This window comes from Camarhynchus parvulus, chromosome 1 (assembly GCF_901933205.1).
Source record: "Camarhynchus parvulus chromosome 1, STF_HiC, whole genome shotgun sequence".
NCBI classification, from domain to species: domain Eukaryota; kingdom Metazoa; phylum Chordata; class Aves; order Passeriformes; family Thraupidae; genus Camarhynchus; species Camarhynchus parvulus.
In genome coordinates, this window is record NC_044571.1 from 88,185,304 (window position 1) to 88,210,468 (window position 25,165).

Below are 25,165 nucleotides of genomic sequence, written 5' to 3' on the forward strand. Positions count from 1 at the left end.
GACCGCGCCCGGAGCCCGAGCTCGGGCTGGGCAGGGCGGAGCTGCCAGCCTGCCGCCGCCTCTCCTCGACGGGGTGTCCGCACCGTGGGGAGCTGCTCCGACGAAGCTCGCAGCCACCGGCGCCCTCCGCGGTGTGTGGAGGGCGGGTTCCTTGCCGCTGGTTGGAAGTCCAGAGTTTAATAGGAGCAGCCCCCGAGGAGGGCGGAGGGTGAGGAGGTAACCCGCCGTCCCTACGTCCTGCCCAGGCGAGGCGGAGATGCTGGAGCAGGGGCCGTCCCGGCCCTTTCCGCGCCCCCCGGCGCGGGGACTCTTACTGCGGCGGGGGGCGCGGGGACCGGGCCGCTCCGCACCGCGGGACAGCCGCCGGCTCGCCCGGAGAGCCAGCCTGGTCCCGGCTCCGCTGCTGCCCGGCTGCTTGTGCTCTTTGCTCCGCACCGTCCGCCGCGTCCCTCTGCTCCGGCATGCCTCCCAACCTCACTGGCTATTACCGCTTCGTCTCCCAAGAGAACATGGACAATTACCTGCGGGCTTTAGGTAACGCTCCCCTCCCCATCACGCTCCCTCCTCCCCTTTAGTTCTGTATCTCCAAAAAGTTAAGAGTCGGAAAGGGGAAAGAGAAAGGGAATTGGGAACGTTCTGGTCCTTCTGTCTCCTACCACCACTTTTGCGCTGTGGTAGGAGAGGAAAAGAGGTACTACGGCTGATGGTCCTTGGCTAAAAGAGTGGAGGAGCTCTACTGGAGGAGGGGCCCAGGTCGTCCACACATTTCCTCTCTTTCTTATCCTCTAGATATCAACGTGGTCCTGCGAAAGCTGGTGTGCCTACTGAAGCCGGACAAAGAGATTATCCACACGGGAGATCACATGGTCATCCGCACCATCACCACCCTGCGGGACTATGTTATGGATTTCGACCTGGGAGTCCAGTTTGAGGAAGACCTGGGACCCGTGGATGGACGCAAGTGCCAGGTGAGAAACCCAAGCAGTGCAGTTTCACAGGGGGCTGGGGTGTGCTAAAGAGTTCAGGGACTTGCTCAGCTTTTTGACTCAATACCCAGGTGAGAACCAAGCCCAGAGCTGGCATGTCCCTGCAGGTCCAGGACTAAGTGGTTCTATGAGTAAATCGCTCACTGCCAAGAGAATGAGCAGCAAAGAGCCAGAAACCAGTTCTCTGGGATCTGGAGGATATTATCCTCTGGAGCAAAGCCCTGAAAAGATAGAATGTCGGGCCACTTGGCAGAACTCTGTTGTTGCACTTGGAAGCCAGAGGGTCATTCACCTCCAACAAAGACCATCTGTCCCAAGGAACCACTGAAGAGACACCAGATCAGGGACTGCATTTGACATTGTGTTGGAGAGGAACAGCCAGTGTCAGCGCTGGAAACATGTATCACACCGATCCATTTGTCTCAGGACCGTGTTTCCCCCTCTCCTTCCCTTCAGACAACCGTGTCCTGGGAGGGGGATCAGCTGGTGTGCGAGCAGCTCGGAGAGAAGAGGAACCGCGGCTGGAGGCACTGGTTGGAGGGAGACCAGCTGCATCTGGTGAGGAGTGGTCCGGTGCGGCTTGCAAAATCCCAGTCACAGCGAGTGGGGGGCACACAGTGTGGGTGCTGTTGGCTCTGAGCCAGCCCTGCAGTTTCCTTCCACCTTCTCTCAGACTTCATCCCCGGCTCTGCGGGGGGCAGCCACCGCTGCACACAAACATCCGCCTCCAGGGTTTAAAAGTTAAACTCAAAAGTTAAACAGCTCCACAAAGGCCATGTCCCTTCCCTGCCCTGCAGCCAGACCCGCAGGGGCTTTGGGAGGGCTCCAGCCAGCAGCGGGAGGGCTGGCAGAACTGGGGAAAGGCAGGGGGGGATCCAACCTAAACTCCTCCCTTGACTCCCCTTTCCCAGCGCATGACTGCTGAAGACGAGGTCTGCGTCCAGGTTTTCCAGAAGGTGAAGTGAGCGCTCCCCGCAGAGATGCCCGGACGGGACCCGCGCTCCCCAGTGCGAGAAAGAAAAAGAAACAAGACCCAATCAAGCCGAGCCCCCCCGTAGCAGCGTGTTTTCTTGAGCCTCGCCCAGCGGCCGGGCCGGCCGGGGGTCAGGGCTGGGCCGGGCCGGCGGGAGCGGGAGGCGGGCAGCGGGATGGGCCGGGGCGGGAGCGCTGGGCCACCGGCGGCGCGGAGGCTCCTTTCAGAATAAGAGCGCTCGGGGAGGAGCGGGGCGGGGGCTGCCCCGGGGCCGGCCCGGCCCCGCGGCTCCCGCGCTCCTCCTGCCGCCCCCACCGCGGCCGAACCCCGCCATGCCCGCCGGGATTGGGGGAAGTGTCGGTGCCCGAGTGGGCAGGGGTAGCTTAGGCTGCTTCTGCAACCATCACCTGCCGTCTTCTCTCGTCCTCTGGGGATGCTACATTCTTCCCGGGATCGTGGGATCATCGAACCATGGAATAGTCTGGGTTGTAAGGATGTTAAAGATCATTTAGTTCCAGGCCTCCCCTGGAATTCAGAAGAAATTCTTCTTCATTGAAATGGACTACCCAAGGAGATGGTGGAGTCACCATCCCCAGAGGTGTTCACAAAATGATTGGATGTGGCTCTTGCTGCCATGGTCTCTTTGAAAAGGTTGATGATCAGTCAAAGGTTGGATTTGATGATCTTGGAGGTCTTTTCCAACCTAAGTGATTCGTGATTCTGTGACATTTCACTTAGATCGCGTGGCTTAAAGCCTCATCCAACCTGACCTCGAGCAATTCCAGGGATGGGGCAGCCACAGCTTCTTGGGGTCCTCCAGCAGGATGGGTAGGAAACAGAACTTGTGCTTCGGAGTCTAGGATTCTCTCCTGGTGGCGTGAAGGGGGAGGAGTACTCAGCCCCATGTTCACTGCCTTCCAGAGAAGGTCCCATGGGTGAGGAAGGGTCAGGATCTCTTCTTGGGGTAAGAAACCAGTGACCGCCTCTAGCCCCAGCATTCCTTCTGGCATTCTTGGTGGGGTCTCCTCACAACCATCGTAGCTCTGCTGGTTCACAGCTCTCTGCAGCTGGAGACCAAGGGGCAGAACCAGAGGAGGCGAGGTGCCCTGAAAAGCCAGACCCGTGCCACAAAGAGAGGTGTTCTTTAATTATGACACTTGATGGGATGGGCACAAGTCCACAGGCAGTTATTCCTGAAAAATGCTTGTGGTTGCCCCCCAACAGAAGGTTGAAAGGGAGGATACACAAAAATGTGCAACTACTACTACCATAAAGAGGCAAGAGATTTGCAGATGTTTAAAATATAAGCCCTTTATTTTTTCTGCCAGCAATCGTTTAAAAATAGTGTTTTCTGGAGAGCTTCTTTTCAGGAAACTGTGAAGATGAGTGCCATGAGAAAAGAATTACTTCAGAACATGTGATAGGCAAAGGGTTGGGGAGCTGCAGCTGTGCCTAGAGTGTCAACCTCTGACTCTTTATGGTTGTATCTGAGGACATATGAGGCAGGAGCACCCTGTCAGTATCCACAATCCACAATTTGAGTGCCACAATCAAAGCCAGTGAGCAATCAGAGCCAGGCCATCCAGCATACCTGCTCCGTGCAGACCTCCTCAGCCCATCACTCCTTCTTCCATAGGGAACCTCTACATGACCTTTGTTGTATCATGAAGTTGCAGAAGGCAGACAGCAGCTGGAGCTGTTTCCACTGCTGCTCTCTTTGCACTGTTCCATGCCATGAGAATACTCTCACAGCTACTCCTGATACCCAGCACCAAGCCCACCTCACCATGTCCAGGCTGGTATCTTCCAGACTGTGTGATCAACAACTAATCCACTCATTCCAGGCCCTGCACCACAAGCTGGTACAAACTCTCCTCTTCTGACCCTTCATTCTGGTTGGATGGCAGACGCTATTGCCTTCAGGTGATTAGCCAGACTCTTCTGCCATCCATGTAATTTTCCTGTAAGCCTGTGAGGTGATAGGCCAAGTAGATTGCTTCTGACTCATTGCCAGCCATCATATATCCATGACAGCCTCTCTTCTTCAGGAAGCATCTGATTGGGCCAGAACCACAGATAAGAGTCATTACTCACTTGATGTGGTCCCCACACTAATGATAATCATAGGGGATAGTACTGCAACATATTCTAGGCCTTCAGGTAGTAACTACCAGCATTAATAATCCAGTTTTTCCTTTCATAATCATGAAAGGTGTGATGCCTAAGTCAGATGGTGACTTTATCCAACAGCACTACATTGCTGAGACATGAGGCTATGGGAAGTGAGGATGCCACTGTAAAGCAGAGGAAAGTTGTGACATTGGGAGGACTTGGGTGGGAGGAGGTGTGATATTGGTGAGTGGCTGGTGCTGCAGAACTGTGTACCCCTCAGGGTATTACACTTGGTTCTGCTCCTTGATTTAGAAGACACAGAAACAGGCTGCCAAGGTGCTGTTGCTGCTGCTCACCATCTCATATCGGAGGAAAGACCCACTCTTTGAGTCCTGAACCTTCTTTTGGTCTTGATCATCCTCTCCCTACCAGCCAGAGCTGCAGAAGCAGCATGAGTTGTCTGAAAGAGTGCCGAGCCACTGGACAGCACAGGCCTGACTGTGTGAAGGCCAAGCCCAGTGGCAGTGTCCCCAGAGAGCTCCAGTCAAGCCTTTGGGTACTTTGGGTAGTCAAACCAATGGGGTTGAAGGTAGAGTGCCCTGGGGAAGCAGCTCAGTTGAGGTGAGCCTGGGTCTGCAGCCCTGCTGTGCTGTGGGGTAGGTGGTATAGCTGTAAGAGACCAAACAGAGGTAATTCTCTCTCCTCCTTGACTCAGGCTTGAGGATAAAGTATCCAGCTCCTTCTTCTTTGTGGATGAGAGGATCTAGTCCACATGCCAGAAGATATTTTCACAGTTTCTGAGTCTGTAGAGCAGATTTCTTTCCAATGACCTCCTGCAAGACACTGTATTCAAAGCAGGGTTCTTGCTACATAAGAGGATGTTGACATCTTTGACCATGCTGAAGATCTACAGGTTTTTTACTTTGCTCTGATATTGTCTGTATTTATTGTCCAGAGCACTTGTAATGCAGCTGAGGGCCGCAGGCAGCAAACAGGGGCTAGTTTTGGCATTCTGTGGTCCTGTATATGTTCTGTGGTCTTGCAGGAATTCTGCCCCTAAGCAAAGATGGGCACATATGTCCTTCCAAGGAAAAACCGTGCTATTTCTTGGCTCCAGCCTACCAGGAGGAAGAGGATTGCCCGGAGCACCTGAAGGGGAGGGCCAGCAGTGGGAGCACTGGAGCTGCACTGAGGATGCCGCTGTGCTGTCCCAGCCTGGCGTCTCTGGGACGCGTGTTAGGGGTGGGCTCCTCGGGCCGGATGTGTCCCCAGCCAACCACCCCTGCTTCACCCGCTGAAGTCGTCTCCTGGTATCCCAGATGATGCTGTCGGGGCGGGAGAAGGAAATGAAGACACGGGAGATGTGCTTTGAAAGTGTCTCGGGGCACTCCCAGTAAGTGCCCCCTGGATAGAGGATTGCTTGTCAAGGACACAGGGAAATGATCCACTTCCTTACAAAGGATCCCCAGGGCCGTCTGTCTGTCCGTGCTTTCCCAGGGAACACTCTTCCCACTCTTCCCACTCTTCCCACTACCTTCCAGGTGTGGTTTCTGAGTAAGAAACCTCTCCAGCATGGCACAGCGCTGCGGTGAGCCTGCCCAAGTGTGTTCATCATGCAGGGGACATCAGGAAGTGCTGGGATAATGTTCCCTGTTTAATCTTAAATCTGATATGTGGGGCCATATGGTATTATAGCAGTGGCATTAATTATATGTTTATATCATCTTTTTGGGATAATAATTCAAAGATGTTTGATGAACAGGTTCTCTAGTACACTTCCATAAATATCCCAAAGCTGCTTTCTTCATTCTTTTTAACACTATTTTCATCTTCATTCAACATGTTTTTGTGGCTGTGAATTACTTCCTCTGATTTCAATGCAAGACACTTCCTAACCTCTCTGAAACCACTCATAATTCCAAGGAAAAACACTAAAATGGTGTTTTATCTCTTCTACCAAAGCCTGAAAGCAAACAAATTTTAAACTTCATAAAACTGGGGACATAAATACATGTCTTGGGCACTATGTTGTTAAAGCCTGAAAGGGGTTTTCAAGTTGCTATATTTTCTCATTTCCCCATTAAATAGAGGGCCTTATCTATCTATCTTGGTTCTCCTAAAAATGCTTGCAGAAGAAACATCAAGAGGGGTCCTTGAAAAGGGATTTGTTCTCAGAATGCCTTTAATTCAGTAGACTTTCATTTTTCTTAATATCTTTTTAACTCAAGTGCCTGAGGCTTCTTGCTTTTCTTGAAGGTGATCCCAGTTCCCACCCCCCAGAAATCTCAGAAGTGCTCTTCAGCAGGTCGGAATTGAGAAAACTTATCTTTTTTGACAGCTTCATTTCAGCTTGATTTTTTTAAAGTTTGAATTAACTTGTGAAGACTATAAATTTTCTCATCTTTCTGTACCAGAAAACAGCCCAGGGGGACTGGGGGCGACTTCCTAGGAGGACATTTTCGGTGGGAACAAAACTCGGAACAGCTTCTGGATTGCAGACCAAGCCCTCGGAGGGGTCTCAGGCAATCGTTTTCCTGCCTCCTAGGCCAGAAGAGGCGTCTCGGCTCTGCGTGGCCAGGCCGGGGTACCCCCGGGGCGCCCCAGGTCCGTGTTCGCGGGCCGGGCCCGGGGCGCTCGGCAGCAGAGGGCAGCAGAGCCGGCGCTGGGACCGACCTGGTCCGGTGCCAGGCTGTTCGCAGTCCTGCTTTCAATTCCCCGCTCCTGCCTCCCTCGCTCCCTCCTCCTCCCCCCGTCCCGCCCGCCCCGGCTCCCCGCCGCTCCGAGCTCCGCCGGGCTGCACGGAGATGTGAGTCGGGCTCTGGGGAGGGGGACGCGCCGGCACAGCCCTGGGGGAGGGTGGGGGTCGTGGGGCTCAGACCTTTCCAGGGAGGAGAATAGGACAACGGGGCTAAGCTGCTGAGCTGGGCAGTGAGCTTGTTCCGGAGGAACACAGAGGGCAAGGGGGGAGATGCGCAGAATGAGAGATAAAAAATGTGAGTGCCAACTTATGGAGGCATGAGCGAGTAGAGGGCTGCCCAGGAGACACTGGCAGGATTGCTCCACAGCAAACGGAGCTTGAGATCTTCAGATCCTCGCCGAGGATCCTAAACTAGCAATGACCCGAAACAACCCGCTGGCCCAGGGTCAAGGGTGACCAAACTTCTCCTGGTTCTATAAGAGTCAGCCCTACAGCTTCTGGGAACATGCAGACCTTACCCAGGGAATTCACCCATGCTCCTCCACACTGCTTCCTGGGCTAATGAATTTCTCTGTAGAGGCTAGTACAGTGGCTTGCTGGAACCTTGTTAGTGCTGGTGTCTTCACTGCAGCTGCCCTTCTCGTTCCTGAGTGATCAAGCCAGTAGCTGGTCCTGCAACCAGGCTTCCTGTGTTTGCATTCCTCTGGACAGTGCATGAATCAGTTGTGAAGTCTCCCCTGATTTTGAATGACCTAATTTTGTGCAATGTCATCGTTTATTTGTCGTGTTCACAGGCATGTTCCTTGTCTCCCATGGGCCTTCCTCTTTTTTGGAGTGATCAGTTCCAGTCCAGTCCCAAGAGGTTCTCCCCTTTTTGGGGAGATCAGATCCCCCAATTATCCCAAGCCATATCCCAACAATAACATCAGTAGCTGGGATATCCAGGTCCCAAAAGGCTATGTGGTGAAGCTGACCTTCAAATACTTTGACCTGGAGCCATCTGAGTCCTGCTTCTATGACTATGTTAAGGTACGTGCACAGACACCTGGGCCAGGGGGTGCCTGGAGATGGCAGCCCAGGGGCCGCCACGTGTAACAGCTCTTCATCCACCAGGCGTCCTCTGATGCTTCCCATGAAGGAAAGGGAAGGAGTTAAAGATAGAAATGGGAGGAGCAAGCACTGACAACACATGGTTGGGTAATATCAGTGCATGGAGCAGGCTCAATCTTATGAGGCTGCACTGATTTCACCTTGACTTTGACAGATCAAAGCAGACAAGAAGGACTTGGGCAGATATTGTGGCCGGCTTGGGTCGACCACAGGCAATCACCCGGGAAGAAAGGAGTTTGTATCTAAGGGAGGAAAGATGCACCTGGAATTTCACTCTGATTTCTCCAATGAAGACAATGGCACAGTGATTCCCTACAGGGGCTTCCTGGCATCCTACAGAGCTGTGGGTGAGTAGGAGATACCCTCAGCATGCAGAAGAAAAGCCTGTGTGGCTCCAACCAATTTCCCTCCTTGCCAGGCAAATAGAGAAGCTTCAGGCGAGGATATAGATCTCCAAGTACTGTAGAGCAAGGAGGTTTAACCCTTTCTTCCCCTTGCCCCTTGACTTCCTGTGTCTTCAGATCTGGATGAATGTGATCCTAACAATGCTGCCGAGAGCAATGAAAGGCTTCAGTGCCAGCACTTCTGTCACAACTATGTGGGTGGCTACTTCTGTTCTTGCCAGATTGGCTACCAGCTTCAGAGTGACCAGCTCTCCTGCAAAGGTAAAGAGACATTTTAAAAGATCAGAGGGCTCCAGAGAAGAAGCCCTTCATGCAGGAGGGTTGGGAGAAGTGACTTAGGAAGCAGGTGGTGGGGCTGCAGAAGGCGCAGCCCCACGATGCGACCTGTCCTTTCTTCCCCTTCACCAGTGGAGTGCAGCAGTGAGTTGTTCACCGAGGCCTCTGGGTACGTGAGCAGCCCCGAGTACCCGCAGCCCTACCCCTGAATACCTCCGGTGTAACTACAGCATCCGCCTGCAGAAGGGCCTGTCCATCGCCCTCAGGTTCTTAGAACCCTTTGAGATTGATGATCACCAGCAAGTCCACTGTCCTTATGACCAGCTCAAGGTACTGAGATTAGCAAATTCTCCTCCCAGCCCTGCTGCCAGACCTGGACAGGAGTCATGGGGACACTACTATTCAGATGAGAAATATGGGACCAGCACAAGCAGAATGCCCCAGCACGAAAGACTGAGCTTCTGTCTCTCCCTCAGTGCGTTTAATTACCACTGTCCTGAGGTCAGAGGCTCTGGGTCATAGGCCTCTGTGAGTTAAGGAAAAATACCCCATCCTTCTTCCAATTAAATTTCCCTTTGATTTATTCTCAGGGACTGATAGCTCTGATTCCCAGATAAGGGAGAAGCAGAGCTTGTGCTGGGTCAGTCTGTTGTTCTGACTGTCAGTGAAGGCATCAGCAAAGATGGGTCTGACAACCGGCCCTATTCACCATCACAGACACTCTGGTAAACTTGCTCTGGGTTGAAACAGGCATACTGAGGCAGAGAAGCATGTGTGTTTCTGTTTCTATCCTTGTGATACATGTTTTCCTCATCAGATCCAAGCCCGAGGGAGAGAGATTGGTGAATTCTGTGGCAGGGAGCCACCTGGCATCATTGAAACCAACAGCAATGAGGTGGACATACTCTTCCTCACCGATGACTCAGGGTTCAGCCGTGGCTGGAAGATCCACTACACCTCAGAGAGTAAGAGATTTCTCCCCCAGAGGCTACTACAGCCTACTGACACTGTTTGCTAATCCCAGCCTAACCTGTCCCACTGTCTCACAGAAATACGGTGCCCACAGCCTGTCCCACGGGATCAGTTCACCATCATCAGAGACCTGCAGCCTGTGTACCAATTTCAGGACTATGTTGTTGTCAGCTGCAAGACTGGGTATGACCTGATGGAGGTGAGATCCCTTCTCCACTCCCTTCAGCCATATTCTGTTTTGTCTTCAGTTTGTGCCTTTCACCTTTCGTTGAACTTCCTTTGGAGATTTCACTCATGGCAACCTCTTGTAATTTCTGTTTCTTCTTTGCTTCTCTCAGCTTTCTTCCAGTGGTTTCTCTTTTCCTAGCTGTCTTCCTTATACAGTTACTCTTTCATGAAGCCCTGGTAGAAGACTAAAGACAAAGATCCCAGGAAAAGTTGGTAGACAGGAACACCTCTTTGGAAGGATATGAAACCAGAAGATGAAAGCAGAAGATGCTACCTGCCTCCCTTGCCATCCTATTGCCAGGGCTGGGTAGCACCTCTGACTCATTGTGGGTTTATAGCTGCTGGCTGCTGGTATCTTGGCCTGCTCTGAAGAACGTGTAGCCCGTGGCAATTACAGGATAGAGGAAAAGGAGGAGACAGCAACTGGAACAGGCTGCAGAGGGGCAAATATTGGACAGCAGTGAAAAGATGGGCAAACAGAATAATATTTAAATGTGACGAAGGAATTAGGGGCTCTGTACAACCGACAGATGTTTTTCTCTCCCATGTAGGGTGACAAAAAGCTGGTGTCCTTCACGGCTGTCTGCCAGGCTGATGGCACATGGCATCAACCCATGCCCCACTGTGAAGGTGAGTGATCTCAGAACGGGAATAACATCCCCTGATGTGGCTTTCCTCCTCCAGGAACATGGGAAATTCAGCCTCTCTGACTTACTTTGTCCATAGCCTCATGGATGTGCTGTCTGGAAGGACCTATGAAGACCACCATTGATTTACATTTTTCTGCTTGCAAAAATTCAAATGTTTTTCCTCCCTTACAAAAATGCCTAAAAATATCACTCCAAAATTACTATGATATTGCAACATCTAAAAGCAAAAGATCCTCATCTGGGATCTCTTGTGGGACAACCCCTCTTTGCCCACTGCCCTAACTGGTCCTTCACATCCTGGCCCCAAATGCCCAGACTTGCCGTTGATTCATGTCTTCTTTTCTTCCCTTTGTTGTAGTTGTGAACTGTGGCAGCCCCAAAAACCTGACAAATGGTGCATTCAGCTACCTGAAGGAGCCTGCAAACAATGAGTACCAGTCGGTGATCGCATACCGGTGCAATGAGCCCTATTACCACATCGTCACCGGGACGGGCGGCGGTGAGTCCTGATCCCACACGGACACCACGGACACCTGCGCCTGGAAAGCCCTCTCACGTTTCCAATTAGAATTGGCTCTTCTCCCCAGGCTTAGGGCTCATGCTTTCCCCCCGTGAAGACTCTGCAGTCTTTTCTTGACCCTGCAGCATATCTCTGGAGTCTTCTTGTCTCAGCCTATTCCCACCCTGCTTCATTCCCAGAGCCCATCACATCCCTCTTCCATGCTCTCCTTAACTCTTGCCAAAGGTTTTATTCTCTCAGCTGTAGTTGTGGGGGTTTTTGGTTTTGGTTTTCGTAGTGGATTTCATTCTTTTCCTAGTGGATTTCATTCTTTTCTGGTGGATTTCATTCTTTCACTGAAATTTGAGGCATGGTGTCTGGGAATCACCAAAATTCACAAAACTCACTGCATCAGTCTGAGTTGCTACAGAGGCAAATAAACAAACACACACTCTGCTCCAGTGCAGTGCTGTTTAGCTCTTTGGAATATTGTTCAGCTGCAGAGATATCTAAGGGCTAAATAACATACTTGCAGAAAAACCTATTTTCATGCAGCACCTCAGAAAAATTAAGTCATCGTTCCAAACCATTCACATTCTTTCTTTTTACACCTGAGACAGTGCTTGATGACGCAGGACCTTTGATACCAGCATAAGGAGTTCATTATTTCCTTGTCTTGGTTGCTCATTTAGCCTCCACAAGGAAAAAAAAATAATCTGAATCAGTTCCTGGATACAGTTACCAGCATAGATACATGGTTGGGCTGCATGCTGGAGAGAGGTGACATGCTACTAAAGAGTTCTTTAAGTTGGCACTAATGTTCAATTTGATTATTCTTGCATCTGAGTTTAACTCGTTCATATAGATTCAGAGATCAGTCTCATCAGAAGAAAATTCAGGAGCAAGCAAATATCAGCTGCAGCCAAATTCTGGTGGGGACTCATCCTAATTTAATCAATTTTGAAAGAGAACAGCAAACACTTTCTTAGAAGCATTTACTTCAGTGTTAAGATAAATTGTACAAAATTTATTTTTAGTCACCAGCACAGACTTTCTAAGAAAAGCAAGAGTGTTGGAGGTAGTGGAGTTTGTGTTGAGAGGTGACGCGTGAAGTTTAGCTGACCTGCAACTTAAGCTCAGAAATAGATACTTATCATGTACAGTACCTGACTCCCATTTCTGGGACAAACCAGCTTGTCCTACTCTCTGCAAACTACCAACACCAGAAGTTTGAATCTAAAATCCTACTTCTACTACTCTCTCTTCTTTGGGCTAAATAAGGTCAAACAGTGCTCTGTACACCTGTGAACTCAGTGAAGATAAGACTTCATGGAGATGGCCCTTCAACCTTTTCTTCTACAGTGCCTGAGCTTTACTGCTCCCCTGGAACTGAGGTGCTTCAAGATGTACAGACAGAAACATTTCACACCCTACCACAGGCAGCTTTTCCCAGGAGAGAGTTCTTTGGGATGGAAGGGCTGAGGAACCTCTTGAAAATCATTCTATTCTATTCTATTCTATTCTATTCTATTCTATTCTATTCTATTCTATTCTATTCTATTCTATTCTATTCTATTCTATTCCATTCCATTCCATTCCATTCCATTCCATTCCATTCTGTTTTCTCACTCCATGCCTGCAGGCCTGGGTCTCATTCCCTTCCCTCTCATCCTACAGAAAGATTCACCTGTTCTGCTGAGGGAACCTGGCTGGATCAAGATGGCCAGAAGAGAATTCCATCCTGCTTGCCGGGTCAGTAAAAACTCTGACTTCATCTGTTATTTTCTGACTCATGCTTACAATCAGTAAAAAACTGGGACAATATGCAGGGAGGGGGGTGAGGATAGCAGTATCTGTGAGGGAAAAGGTAAAACTGTCCAGAAAGTCGAAATAAAGTGAACTCAAACAGTGATGGCAAGGAAAGAGAGAGAAAAGCCAGGACAACAGAGGGTAGGTGTCATGTTCTCGTGTTTCTCCACAGTGTGTGGGAAGCCAGTCCATCCCGTTGTTGAAGTCCAGCGGATCTTGGGTGGCAAAGCAGCAAGGAGAGGCAATTTTCCTTGGCAGGCTCTGACTGGCATCAATGGACGAGGGGGTGGTGCCCTCCTGGGCGATCGCTGGATCCTGACTGCTGCCCACACCATCTTCCCCAAAGGAGGAGTGCAGAATAATGTGAGCCTGGAGCAGCTGGCAGAGGAGGCTGACATATTCCTCGGCCACACCAACGTAGACGAGCTCCACAAGATGGGTAACCACCCTGTGCGTAGGATCTTTATCCACCCGGATTTCAACCCAAAAGATGAGCACAACTTCAATGGGGACATAGCCCTGCTGGAGCTGAAAAACCCAGTAACTCTGGGCCCTACACAGCTGCCCATCTGTCTCCCAGATGCCACCAACACCTCATTCTATGCGCATGGGCACATGGGCTACGTGAGTGGCTTTGGTGTGGACAAAAACCGCATCGCGAGCGATTTGAAGTATGTGAGCCTACCAGCAGTGGCTCAAGAGAAGTGTCAGAGTTGGCTAGATAGTAATAAGAAAGGTATCCCAATGGTTTTCTCTGAGAACATGTTCTGTGCTGGCTTCCTGGAAGGCAAGAAGGATACCTGCCAGGGGGATAGCGGGAGCGTATTCACGGTGTTGGACAGGGAAAGCGGTCGCTGGGTGGCTACCGGCATAGTTTCGTGGGGAATTGGCTGTGGCACGGGCTACGGCTTCTACACCAAGATCCTCAACTATCTGGACTGGATCAATGGGATAGTAAAGGAAGACAGGCCCTAGGTATTGCTGTCCTGCTACCTGGAGCACCACTAGCATATCAATTTCCAGACACAGCAAATCATAGCCAAAGCTTTTCATGATGTCCCAAAGGCCTTTCAAACCTGCAAAGCATGTAACCTTCATCATGAGCACTTCTGAAAGCTGCCATGCTGTTTGGTTGTACCACTGGCAGCTTGGGAGACACCTTTGTGGACGTTCTGGCTCATACCAATCTTATAACCAGATGAAGCCTTAATCATCTCAGGAAATCTCATGACAGCAAATATGTTAAGGTTTGAAATGCTGATGATATCATGAGACTCCTGCAGTCTACTTTTGTACTCCCTTTTGTGGGAAGGTTGCAGGGGAGAAGACTTCCTTGAAGGATGGGTGGTTTCTGCTGAGTACAGTGTGTGTAAGCCCATTGTCGCCAGTGAGAGTCTATGAATATTAAAATACTTGCTGAATAAACCAGGTGTTTCATGTTTTTTATCTATGTTTTTAACAACTGAATACATTTCAGCACTGAAAGCAACTTTTGTGTAAGATTGACCTGGACTTTTGGACTTTGTATAGGGATTGCTTTACCTACCACTAAAGTCTTTTCAGTTCTGCAATGGCATATGGCAGCTGCTTATCTGTCCCAAAGCTATCATTCAATTACACGGCCTGAAACACCAGGTGGCTTCAAGGGAGGCAAAAATAGCTTGCCTGTGTGATGCCACATTCCAAAAACAGGGAAGGCAACAACCAATCTCATGGAGAAGGGAGCTCAGGAAACTTTACTGATCAGAAGTTGAGGATGGATTTTTTTAATACTATATTAAATAAAGCTTTAACTGCAGGACAGCAGCTCTAAAATGATGCTGACTCAGAGAAAAGCCAACCTTTCTTGTGTTGTGGGTATTCTCTGGAGTTGTCTTCTTAACTAGTTTTTCTACTGCAAAATAACCTACTGTGCTCTTTTGAGTCACTGAGAGAAACAAGATATGAGATACTTGGTTACTAGTCCAACAATCCAAGAATGTTTTGCTTGTTACACAAAACTGAAGGTGCTTCATGTCCTGGTTTCAAAAGACAGGTGTCTGCTAAGGAAGGCAGGACCCTCCCCTAAAATGGAAAATGTAAATCCCCTCCCTCCGAAGTTGCTATAAAATTTTAAATTAAGGGACTCTCAGGCAAAAATATGGGAGCAGGAATAACTGTTCTTTACTAGGGAAGAAAATAAAAGGATAAAATAAACAATGCAGTAAACTAAAACAACACTGACAGAGTTAGAATATGACTTGACACGCTGTGGGTCAGGGTGTTGGTAGCAGTCCAATTGGAATGGTGGCTGCAGTCGTCCTGGAGTGTCAGGTGTGGTTCTCTTGGAGCAGGGATCCTGTAGAAAGGTGTAGTCTTCCTCTGAAGATCCAATGGAAGAGGCAGCTGGTGTTCCTCTGGGAAATCCAGTGGAGAAGCCATGCTGGTGTTCCAGAATCTCAAGATTATATCAGGGTAGGAATGCTTGGCTCTTCCCTCTGGGTGGAGCATCTCACAATGGGATGCTTTAGTTCTTATCAGTCATGCAGTAATAATCAATAGCCTGTTATCAGCAGATGTCTTCCCTGAGAGAGGATTGGTTGTGGAAGAGATGAGGAAAACTGCCAACTTAACAGAAGACAAACTGCCATGCAGATGGCAAATAGAATACAATTTGCTTGGCAATCCAGGACACTTCAACTGAGTGCAGGATTCCATATGAAATCTCCCAACACATCCTCCTCACCATTTCTTAAACTCCTATAAAAACTTAGGCGGGAAGAAGATGTCTCTGTCCAGCCCACTGCTGACAGTGGGGCTAACTTCAGAGCTTCAGGGAAAGTTTTTGAGATCTAGGGACAGTCTGTTGAGGCACGTTTCCAGTGCTGACCCACATGCTAGGAAAAAGCCCAGCTGGAAATTAAAATATCTGAGTACAGCAGTTAGATACCCCCCCTTAGCTTCCTTCTCTTCAAGGTGAACAAACCCAGTCTTTCAGTTCCCTGGTCATCTCAGTGGAAGGAGTCTGTGAATGATATAGGACTTTACAGAGCAGGAAATACCTCTAACACATGTCAGGTAATATGCCTTCACTAAATCAAGAGAAGGTAGTGTTCTAGGAGAAAAATCAAGCTTTATTTATTTTCTAATTCAAAATAATTTTAAAAAAAGCCTGAGGACAGGTGAATGAAATTGAATGTCTGTTCTCTGCAGCTTAATTCAGAAGTCTGAAGTCCTCATTGATGGTAATGGTTGATGAGTGAGATGAAACTATCTCAGAAGAATTTTATAAAGACTGGTAGAGAGTGAGGTACTACAAGTTCCAGCTTGATGAAAGCTAGCAGTGTCAGAATACAATTAGACATTTGATTTAGGGAGTTTCAAGGAGAACCAGGTCTAGACTGAGAAGAAGAAAGGCATTACAGACACAATAGCACATTGCACAAAAGGCAGTTTGGACATTCTTTAATGCTGTTGGATATTCTGAACAAGTCAGGAAATACATAAATCAGAAACCAGGCTCTGAACCTTCCATGGGAACCAACCATTATTCTCTCTCATCTTCATTGAAACCTCCCTGTCAGGTTTCAATGGGCACAGCTAGGTCTTTTCCAAGTGGGAAAAAATAGGATAGAAAAAAATGAAAGGAAGCAGAAGAAGTCTCTTTTATTCAGTATAATGTCTTCCTTTTATGCTACTATGAGTGGAAGAAGGAGAATTTCCCTTCCCAGATATGACGACAGTGGGAGAAACAGATCCATACTCCTGGCTCTCTGCTCAGCGTAGACAGGAGGAGTTACAATGTGTTACATATTGCCCACTGGATACACAGAGTGCACAGTGTCACAGCCAGCCCAAACACGCAGCCATCACATTTGGAAAGGGTGGCGATGCTGAGAGGACCAGCAGTTATTTCTGCCATGCTTCCTCGCCCTCGTGCTGGTTCATGGTCTCTCTGATCCAGTCCAGGTACCGCACCACCTTGGTGTAGAGCCCAAAGGTGCCACACTTTGGCCCCCAGGAGATGAGCCCTGCCACATAGTACCTGGTGGCATTCAGAGGGTCCTGGATGGCATAGGCTCCACCACTGTCCCCCTGGCAGCTGTCCTTGCCACCGCCAGCACAGATCATATTGTCCGTGAATACGTAAACGACAGAGTCATCGGAGCCGTCTGGTTTCACAGACCGGCACTTGTCCATGCTCACCACGGGAATCTGGGCCTTCAAAAGATCAGCAGGGAGCTTTCCTTTCTCTCTCCGGCCCCATCCAGCAATGTAGCCCAGAGTCCCTTCTTCCAGCTCATATTCAGGTGATTTACCAGGAAGGCAGATGGGTGAGATGTCTGGACCCATCTTCACAGGAGCCCTGAGCTTCAGCAGCGCAATATCATTATCAAAATCGACCCTGCTTTCTGCAGGCTCCTCCTTCCAACCAGGATGGATGAATGAAGCTTCTGGGATAAGCTTTTCAGCTTCCTGTGTAAGGAAATCTCTACGAACATTGATTACCCCAGCATACATGGTGGGCTTGTCATACCCCTCCAGCACGTGAGCTGCAGTCATCACCCATCTGTCAGAGATGAGCACTCCACTTGCTCTGGGGTTATTGAAATAGACCTGCCACGGAAAGTTCCCCTTTTCTGCACGGGTGCCTCCAAAAATCCTCCCTGTGTCTCGGATGGGGTTGCTAGGCACCCCACAGACTGGAAAGAAAAGAAAGAAAGATGGGAGAATTAGCAGTTACAAACTGGGGATTCTTTGGTACTGTTAAAAAGCCCACGGTCCCCTCCTTCCTGTGTCCTCTAAATAACTTTTGAATCTGAGTAACCATGCTTATAGTTTATGCCACAGAGCTTGCGATTAGTATTTACAGAGAAATCAAAGAAAATTTTAGAAAAAATACTATCGACACTCAATTTAGATTTAAAATGCTCATTCTCAAATTCAGTTTTCTGGAAAGCAGTTGCCACTGTGACAGTATGTCAGAGCTTGCAATTTAATTGCCTTCTAGTTGGCATTTTTCCTTTGCTGAATTATGCTCTTTAGATGAAGGGATTGTCTTTGAAAAGATACTTGTTTGATTTCTTAGAAATATGACACTGCTCTTTAAATATGTATGTTTTTGGTTTGGTTTGGTTGGGGTTTTTGTTGGGTTTTTTGTTTATTTATTTGATTATTTTTCTTGGGTTTTTTGCTTTTTGTGAATTCCAGATACTCTCAGCTTAAGAGTTCAGGTTCATCACTGATGTTTTACCGTTTTGCCTCTCCATTGTATAAGTATGAAAAATCTTAAGCAGTAGGGGATCTTATCTGTGGGTCTTCTGAGTGCAAAGATGCTCCATGCTTTTATGAGAAAAATGCTGAGTAACATTTTGCAGAATGTTAATAATAAGGACATAAATAAGACTGGTCATTCTGACATTGCTAGGAAGCTGATTTCTTATCACATTGTCTTGTTTGCTTTGAATCTTCAGTTAGAAAATCAGAGATTAAGGGACTATAGCCAGCAGATAGCTTCTAATTTGCATGAAGCAGAATTTGTTAAAGAATTTCACATAATCATAGGAAGTTTTATGCTGGAAGATACTTCTCAGTGCCTTTAGCTCAACCTATTCCTCCCTAACTACCCTCCCTCCTGCCTCTTAACTCCAAAGCCAGGTTACTCAGGGGCTTTGACAGGTAACTTCTGCTCATCTCCCAGGGCAGTGATTAGCCAGCCTCTCTGGACAGCAGTTCCAGTGCTCTGGGGGAGCATTTTTCCTTAGATACAATCAGAATTTCCTTTGTTGCAACTCGAGCCTGTCATTGCCTTTTATTGCTGTGTCCCACTGAGAAGAATTTGGCTTCATATTCTTTGTAGCCTCCTCTTGGGCAGTAAATTCCCTGAGCTTTATCTTTCAGTTTGCCTTTCTTGCTGTGTACTTGTATAATCCAATTCACTGTCTAAGCTGTGACTGGACTTTTAAGAGAGTTGAATCTCCTCCACCTGGATCTTGTACTTTGCCAGTGAGGATCTGGGGCTTTGAAGGGGTGAACAGGCATCATGTCTACAGCCAGGGCAAGTCATGCTGCCTCCTCTACGAGGCTAAACTGAGCAGTACACAGGGTTTAAAATTCTCTCTATCAGAGGGAAGTTAAGAAAAGAAAAATACAGAGATGAAAGAAGCACTGTTCTTCATGTGCTGCATGCACATAGAGTATTTGGTAGTACCTGGGACACATTTTGGTAGCTTTGTTCCCATCTCTTCATTGACCCATTCTCCACTGGCTGAGCACCGATATATTGCTTGGAAAACACGAGAGAAAAAGGTGTTCCATAAGGACACAATCAAGATGAACACAGGGTAAATAACACTACTGTACATGATATATCAACCTTCTTATTTCCAAAGCAAGCACAACTTGGCTAAACATTGCTGTTATCTCCCTACCAGGGTGCTTCTATCCCTTTTTAGGAGAAACTCATTTAACAGATTTCTTGAGTCCTTTACTTTTCCACCAGAATTCTGTGTTACATGCGACAAAAGCCTGCATGGTTCACTCACAAGGCAAACAGAGATAGGACTTGATAATGAATTTAAGGTCAACAGCCCAGGCATTGTTAGAGTGCATTAAACACAGAGGCAACACTAAACTACTGCCTGCAACCCCACACCAGTCTTGACCTGATGGCACAAAATCCCAGACCCACGACGGTGCCAGAACCAATTCTTGGGCCTTTAACCCATGGAATATGACTGTGCAGCAGAGGCAATGCTCACCATGCCCTTTGTTTTCCAGGGTGTAGTAGGGTGCCTCACACTCATAGCGGACAGCAGCTGTGTACAGAGGCTCCTGGAGTTCAGAAATGTATGAGGCTTGGGCATTTTCAACATTAGGGGGATCACCACAGTTCACAGCTGTAGAGAACAAAAAGGATCAAATACAGTCAAAGGAGCACTCTCACTCAACAATGTGATTATTTTGTATGAGGGAACCACTCAGCTTCTCTAATCCCTGTACAGTCATGGGAGCTCACTTTCTCTGTCGCTTCAGCATGCTCACATCCCAGTATTTCAGCATCCTCCTAATCTGGAGATACAGTGGATCTAGATCCTAAACACTCATTCCAAATCCCTTCCCACAATACAGACACGGGTCACTTACGAACACAGCTCAAGTGGGAGTTGCTCCATTCACCATTTTCCTGACAGCTGGAGAGAAAACTTGTGATGCTATCTCGTTGCTAGGAAATAAAACATATGACCCATGTAAGTCTCTGGACACAAAATACATCTGACACAGGTGCTCCAGTGGAGGGGCATCAAAATGCTGCAGTGGCTGGAAGAGGATTCCTCTTACTACTGCTGCATTGAAAACTTTGGGTTCCCAAAAGTACTCAGGACCCCTGATGGGAATGGCCTCCAGATGTTGCTGAGCAGGCCAGAGGGACATATGCTTCTTTATTTCACTTACTGTCACAATTTCGTAGCCTTCCACACAGGTCACCTTCACAATGTCCTTTAAGATATACCTGTCCTTCTTTGGGTCAAGAACAGAGTTGGAGATGACACTCATGGGACAGGTTACAGCTTTGAAAAGATAGGTGAAAATCAGTGATGAACTGGTTCGAGATTCAGTCTCCTTCCAGCTGCCTACCTCTTTCTCCCCAGTGATGTTTTTCCCCCAGTAAGCAGGCATATCCTTACTCAGTACCAGCAGCAGTGAACATGTTAACATGCCGTTGTGCCACCAATGTGACCTGGGATAAACCCTGTCCCTAACTCATCAGCAGAGTGACCACATTCCCAAGCGTTTACTCACGGTCCCCATAGTAGCGTATTTTCCAGCCTCTGTGTTGTATGCCCTGGTCTGTCTGGAAGATTATGTCAAGAATGTTGTTCCTGGTTTTGATTTCAGAAGGACCTGGGAATTTGCTGCCACAATAGGGACCAAAATGCTGTTTTCCAGAGACAATCTGGGAAAATACCAAACAAGATTAAATGAGAAATGCCAAATGTATTGAGAGAGCAATTAAAACACACACTCAATGCATACCTATTCAAATGTATTCCCACAAACACCAAAAGACAACATAATTGAAAATAAAGTTAAGCAGTACCAAAGTCTTCTAAACATGAGGAGATGGATGGGAAATTCAGAGCACCCTGACCCCTAAGCTCCCTGAGCTGCACACCTACAGTTAGACTGTCGTGGCAGATCCCGTTGGAGTCGGCGGGCTCCACGTCGAAGTCGCCGCTGCGAATGGTCAGCACCACGGAGTAGCCCGGGCTCAGAGTCACTCGGTAGTCACACCGAGAGTTCTCCGGGTACTGGCTGGGATAGTTGGGGCTGGCAATCTCCCCTGTTGGCTCAGTGAAGACATTCCCACTGCAGTTCACTAGGATTGAGGAAGGAACACGAGTAGGATTCAGAAAGGAAATGGTCTGTGTGTGCACCTGACAAGTTCTCCCTCTTCCACCACATTCCCAGTCTGCCCAGCTACCTGCAATAACCATAGCACAACATTGCATCTTCCCCAGGAGCTGAAGCCAGGGCCACTCTCTATCCAGTTAGCCAGGGACTTTAATTCCTTTTTACCCTCCACCCGAGATTTAGGCTTCCCTTCCTCATTTTCAAGTTCTCATATTACATTCCTATCAACATGCACCGTTTGTGATCTTGCAACTTTTTGGTTCAAGCCAAACAGGCCCTTGGTGATTTTTTTGTCCTCATGGAACTTCCCTGTTTTGTCAGAGATTTAAAGACTCACAGTTAGCAGTACCCTAAGAAGGTTTTCCATCATAGTCTTTAAACAATGTAATTCAGTAGTTTCTTAATTCTCTTGACACAGAAATAGAAATAGAATTGTTCTTATATGTTACTAGAAATTCCTCAAACCACTATCTACTGCAGTTGAGATTTGCACTGGGATGTGTTTTTTCTCCCAAAATATACCTGTCACAAATGGCTGAGAAGGTTGACAAAGTCTTCCAAGTGCAATATCTCACTTGGCTTAAATGAATTCTTGCTGTTGATCACAGGTCATGCACATCTCTTACCTCCACAAGTTTTGTTATCTTCGTAGAGGAAATAATCCGGTGGGCAGCTGCAGAAGTAACCTCCAATATAGTTATTACAGTAATGACTGCAGGGCTCATCCACAAAATCCATGCACTCATCCAAGTCTGCAAGTATGAAAAAATGAATCAGCCAAATTAGGAGAGGGCCCTGAGGGAAGGAGATATTGAAGACAAACTAGTAGACAGCAAGGAAAAGTATTTATACTGGCCATACTGGAATGCAGCTCTGTCTGCTGGGATCTCTTTAAATAAGGCATTTCTGTAAGAAAAACCCTTCCTGTCACCTTTCCTCCCAGCCTGGACACTAAAGAGATTCAGAGGAGGCTGTTTTAACCTTACCCACAGCAACATAGTAGGCAGCAAAACCAGTGAAACGCTCCTCATTGGAAAAATCTGATTGGAATCTCATAGTGAGGCTGTTGTAAGGGACACGAAATTCCTCCACAATCCTGGAGCCAGGGGCACGAGGTTTCTTCTGCCCACAAAGCACTCCTTCAACATAGCCACCAGACAGGATCTGCAGAAGAATTCAGAGACATCTCAACTCACTGCTGCAACATCTGGAATTACCAGCGCTTGAGTCTTTCAGCTTTTAGTGCTCAGGTGCAGCTGAGTGGAGCCCCTGGACAGCCAGTTTCATGATATTCATAAGACACTTGAAGAGTTCTCCTTCCTACTGTCTTTCCAGTGAAATACTTGCCTTAATTTCTCAGATACAAATTAATCCACAGTGTTTGCTGTTAACATCCTTTCTTCAGGCCCTCTTGTCCAAAAAAATCACCAAAACAGTATTTCAAAGCAGTAAAACCAACCATGACAGTCTGCAGAGCAGCCTAACAGGCTCATTGGTTTGCTGCAGAAGGACACAGGGTACTACAGAGCACTCTCATCCTTCTGTCCCACCTTGGTCCTCCTCAAAGGTGTCCTCGTGCTGCACTTGACCTTACTGCCCCTGTTCACACAGAGCTATGGCAGGACAGGATGGTCTTGTTTCTGTCTGTTTGTGTGGAAGTGCTTGATCTTTTGTGCCTTGTGGGACAACAAGAGCAGAGGTGGCTCTAAGAAATCTGTGGTGCATAGATCATAAAAAAACTGTGCTGCAAGGGACCACAGCACTTTATCTGAGTGGCCACTATGCCTACACAGATGGATTGTTTTTAACCTCCATCCTTTCCAATCAATTTCTCTTTGCAATAAATCATCTGCGTCCAATCATCAATTTCTGTTTGCAATAAATCATCTGCGTCCACTCATCGATTAATTCCAAATAATTTCAGGCACAGACAACTACTGCCCTAAGAAAATGGTCTTTTTACACCTACACTTCAATGGCTAGGAATATATGCACTGCCACACAGAGATGTGTCAGTGATGGCTAAGACTTTTCCTAAGAATATGGAGAAACATGGGATGGGAGGCATAAGTGGGACACTCAGTTGGCAGCCAACACTCACATGGTTATAAAGCAAACTCGAGCAGATTTCATGACTGCTAGTGGAGACACAACCAGTCATTTGGACTTCTTGGAGCTCAGAACAGGAAGGCTGTGCATAACTCCTCTCCCAGCTGTGAGCTTTGTGCACAGCTTTGCTGTTCTGTGCTCTAACCTTCCTTCTTGTCCCTTTTTCACTCAAGGACACAGACAGTACCTTCACAAAGTCATATTCGCAGTCCTGTGATGGTTCAAGATCCAGATGTGTGAAATAGAGGTGAATACCATATCCCAAAGGGACCTGGATGTGCCAGGTTTCGTTGGCATAATTGGGATACGCCTGAGGATAATTGGGTGACAAGATCTCTCCATACATAGAGGCTGCCTCAGCCCAGACAGGGAGACAGAAGAAGATCAGGGACCTGAGGAAAGAGAAAGGAAGGTGACATGGCAGCAGTGTTCTCCACTTTCATGTGTGCACAGCCCCAGTGAACAGCCAGACTTTGGCTGCACATGGCATGCAGCAGAGCTCCTGGCTCCCAAGTTTCAAAGGCCAGAGCTGTGGCTCAGTGAGGCTTGTCCTTCTCCTGCAGCTTTTCACACAGAAGTACAACCTCAGTTGTGCTCTCTGCTTGTCTCTGTCTCTGTAGGAGCTGGTAAAGCTGCAGGAGCTGAACACAGGGATAATAAGTGCTCTTCCTTACTCATTGCCCTGTTCTGGAGGCTATTTGGTCTATAGATACATTCTGATTTGAAAATCAGTAGTCTTACAGGGCAAACACATGATTTATAGAATTCAATTACTAATAAACCTTGAGATTTAATAACTCACCACATCTTGGAAAAGCAGTTCTTCCTTTCTGAAAAGCTTCAGGAATTGGACTTTGGAGTTATGCTCTGGGACAAAAAACTGTGATTGGTTAATGTTGCCTGTATGTCTGTGTGTCTGCTAAGCAGGTTGAAAACCCTAAACCCCCACCCTGGAGAGACTACGTCAAGGTTTTGCCTGAAAAGCAAGTCTGTATCTCTGGCCCTTCCTTCACAGAGCAAACCCAAGCATCAAGAAGGGAGGCTGAGATCCATAAGGACAAAATCTCTGTCTTGGTACTCCCCAGTGCTCTCCCTTGCGACCACCAGTGAATCCAGACACGACGCTGGTGCACAGCAAATTAAGACAAGAGAACACATTCCCCAGGAGTACCCAGTCCATTCTTCCCAGCACGTCAAAAATCATGCTAAGACCCTGGGGTTGGGAAGCACCTTGTCCTGACTCTTCCAGCTGTCAGACAATGACACTGGGGAATATCCTCCTCTATAATTTCTAATGCCTGCAAAATTTACCTTTTCTCCATAGTTCACGTCTGGTTTCCTTGTCTCTTCTCTTTTCTTTCTCTCTTTTCTCTTCCTGTGCACACCCTCCTCCAAACGCACCCAAAGCTGAGTTTTGGGAAGGGAGCTCTAATTCTCAATATCGCAGCACCCTCTATCTGTGGGATGCGGCTTCCCAGCCTTCCCTCTAGCGTGAGATGCTGGCTTTGAAAGCTCTCGGCAGGAAGGGGAATTTCCAGAAAGACTTGCACAATCCTGTTGGCTGAAGTTGCCGTAGGGAGCGCACCAGTCTGGCTGTATTTTCGGGAAATCAGGTGACTTTGGGGAAAAGGGAGGGGAATAGAGTTTTTGACTGCCTTCCCTCTCCTCTTCGTTCTCCTCCCTTTTAAAAGTTGGGGACAACATCCAAAGGGTGGAGAAAAGGGAGAGTCCAATGTTTCTGCACAGAAAACGCTGTTTGATGATCATGTCCAGAGGTCACCTTGGTGGAGTTCAGTCTTACTGCAACCTGATGGCCACAGGGCTGCTGCTACTGCTCCTCATGAAATGCTTCAGAGACCCCTTTTTAGGGAAAAAAATAAAAGAAAAATTATTGGCCTATTCAATGTTGTGCCTCTCTGAGGCTATCAGCAGGAGGAAACCTGGT

General features: G+C 48.0%; 3 protein-coding genes across 4 annotated transcripts; 2 read left to right on the forward strand and 1 right to left on the reverse strand.

The window, feature by feature from the left end:
* The first annotated feature begins 301 nt into the window (after positions 1 to 301).
* RBP5 (retinol binding protein 5) lies at positions 302 to 2,112 on the forward strand. The gene is made up of 4 exons (XM_030951842.1): positions 302 to 534; positions 790 to 968; positions 1,443 to 1,544; positions 1,898 to 2,112. Exons 1-4 carry the CDS (start codon positions 462 to 464, stop codon positions 1,949 to 1,951), a joined length of 408 nt encoding a protein of 135 aa, XP_030807702.1. The 5' UTR covers positions 302 to 461; the 3' UTR covers positions 1,952 to 2,112.
* Positions 2,113 to 5,424: 3,312 nt separating this feature from the next.
* On the forward strand, positions 5,425 to 14,128 carry C1R (complement C1r). The gene is given in 14 exon segments (XM_030945677.1): positions 5,425 to 5,464; positions 6,328 to 6,376; positions 6,486 to 6,877; positions 7,564 to 7,798; positions 8,034 to 8,226; positions 8,401 to 8,544; positions 8,692 to 8,762; positions 8,764 to 8,889; positions 9,377 to 9,524; positions 9,609 to 9,730; positions 10,311 to 10,389; positions 10,768 to 10,908; positions 12,586 to 12,660; positions 12,890 to 14,128. Coding segments are annotated over 12 exon segments (2,139 nt in total). The 5' UTR covers positions 5,425 to 5,464; positions 6,328 to 6,376; positions 6,486 to 6,875; the 3' UTR covers positions 13,693 to 14,128.
* Positions 14,129 to 16,034: 1,906 nt separating this feature from the next.
* Positions 16,035 to 24,660, reverse strand: C1S (complement C1s). 2 transcript variants are annotated; one of them, XM_030949061.1, is made up of 12 exons: positions 24,532 to 24,660; positions 24,023 to 24,087; positions 23,408 to 23,612; positions 22,098 to 22,275; positions 21,738 to 21,863; positions 20,877 to 21,076; positions 20,500 to 20,653; positions 20,152 to 20,267; positions 19,843 to 19,921; positions 19,458 to 19,595; positions 18,908 to 18,982; positions 16,035 to 17,399 (listed from the first exon to the last, which is right to left on the reverse strand). In XM_030949061.1, exons 2-12 carry the CDS (start codon positions 24,025 to 24,027, stop codon positions 16,606 to 16,608), a joined length of 2,070 nt encoding a protein of 689 aa, XP_030804921.1. In that variant the 5' UTR covers positions 24,028 to 24,087; positions 24,532 to 24,660; the 3' UTR covers positions 16,035 to 16,605. The 2 variants fall into 2 exon arrangements, with proteins under 2 accessions (XP_030804921.1, XP_030804912.1); XM_030949052.1 differs by lacking the exon at positions 24,023 to 24,087 and having other exon boundaries at positions 24,532 to 24,592.
* Between the last annotated feature and the right edge of the window lie 505 nt (positions 24,661 to 25,165).

What these genes read in the sequence shown, in the direction of transcription:
- RBP5 (XM_030951842.1), top strand. Translation starts at nt 462, where the DNA reads ATGCCTCCCAACCTCACTGGCTATTACCGCTTCGTCTCCCAAGAGAAC. An exon ending in CAATTACCTGCGGGCTTTAG is followed by an intron (nt 535 to 789) that starts GTAACGCTCCCC and finishes CTTATCCTCTAG; the next exon opens with ATATCAACGTGGTCCTGCGA. An exon ending in TGGATGGACGCAAGTGCCAG is followed by an intron (nt 969 to 1,442) that starts GTGAGAAACCCA and finishes CCTTCCCTTCAG; the next exon opens with ACAACCGTGTCCTGGGAGGG.
- C1S (XM_030949052.1), bottom strand. An exon ending in GCGAATATGACTTTGTGAAG is followed by an intron (nt 22,276 to 23,407) that starts GTACTGTCTGTG and finishes ATTCTTCTGCAG; the next exon opens with ATCCTGTCTGGTGGCTATGT. An exon ending in AATACGCTACTATGGGGACC is followed by an intron (nt 20,268 to 20,499) that starts GTGAGTAAACGC and finishes ATCTTTTCAAAG; the next exon opens with CTGTAACCTGTCCCATGAGT.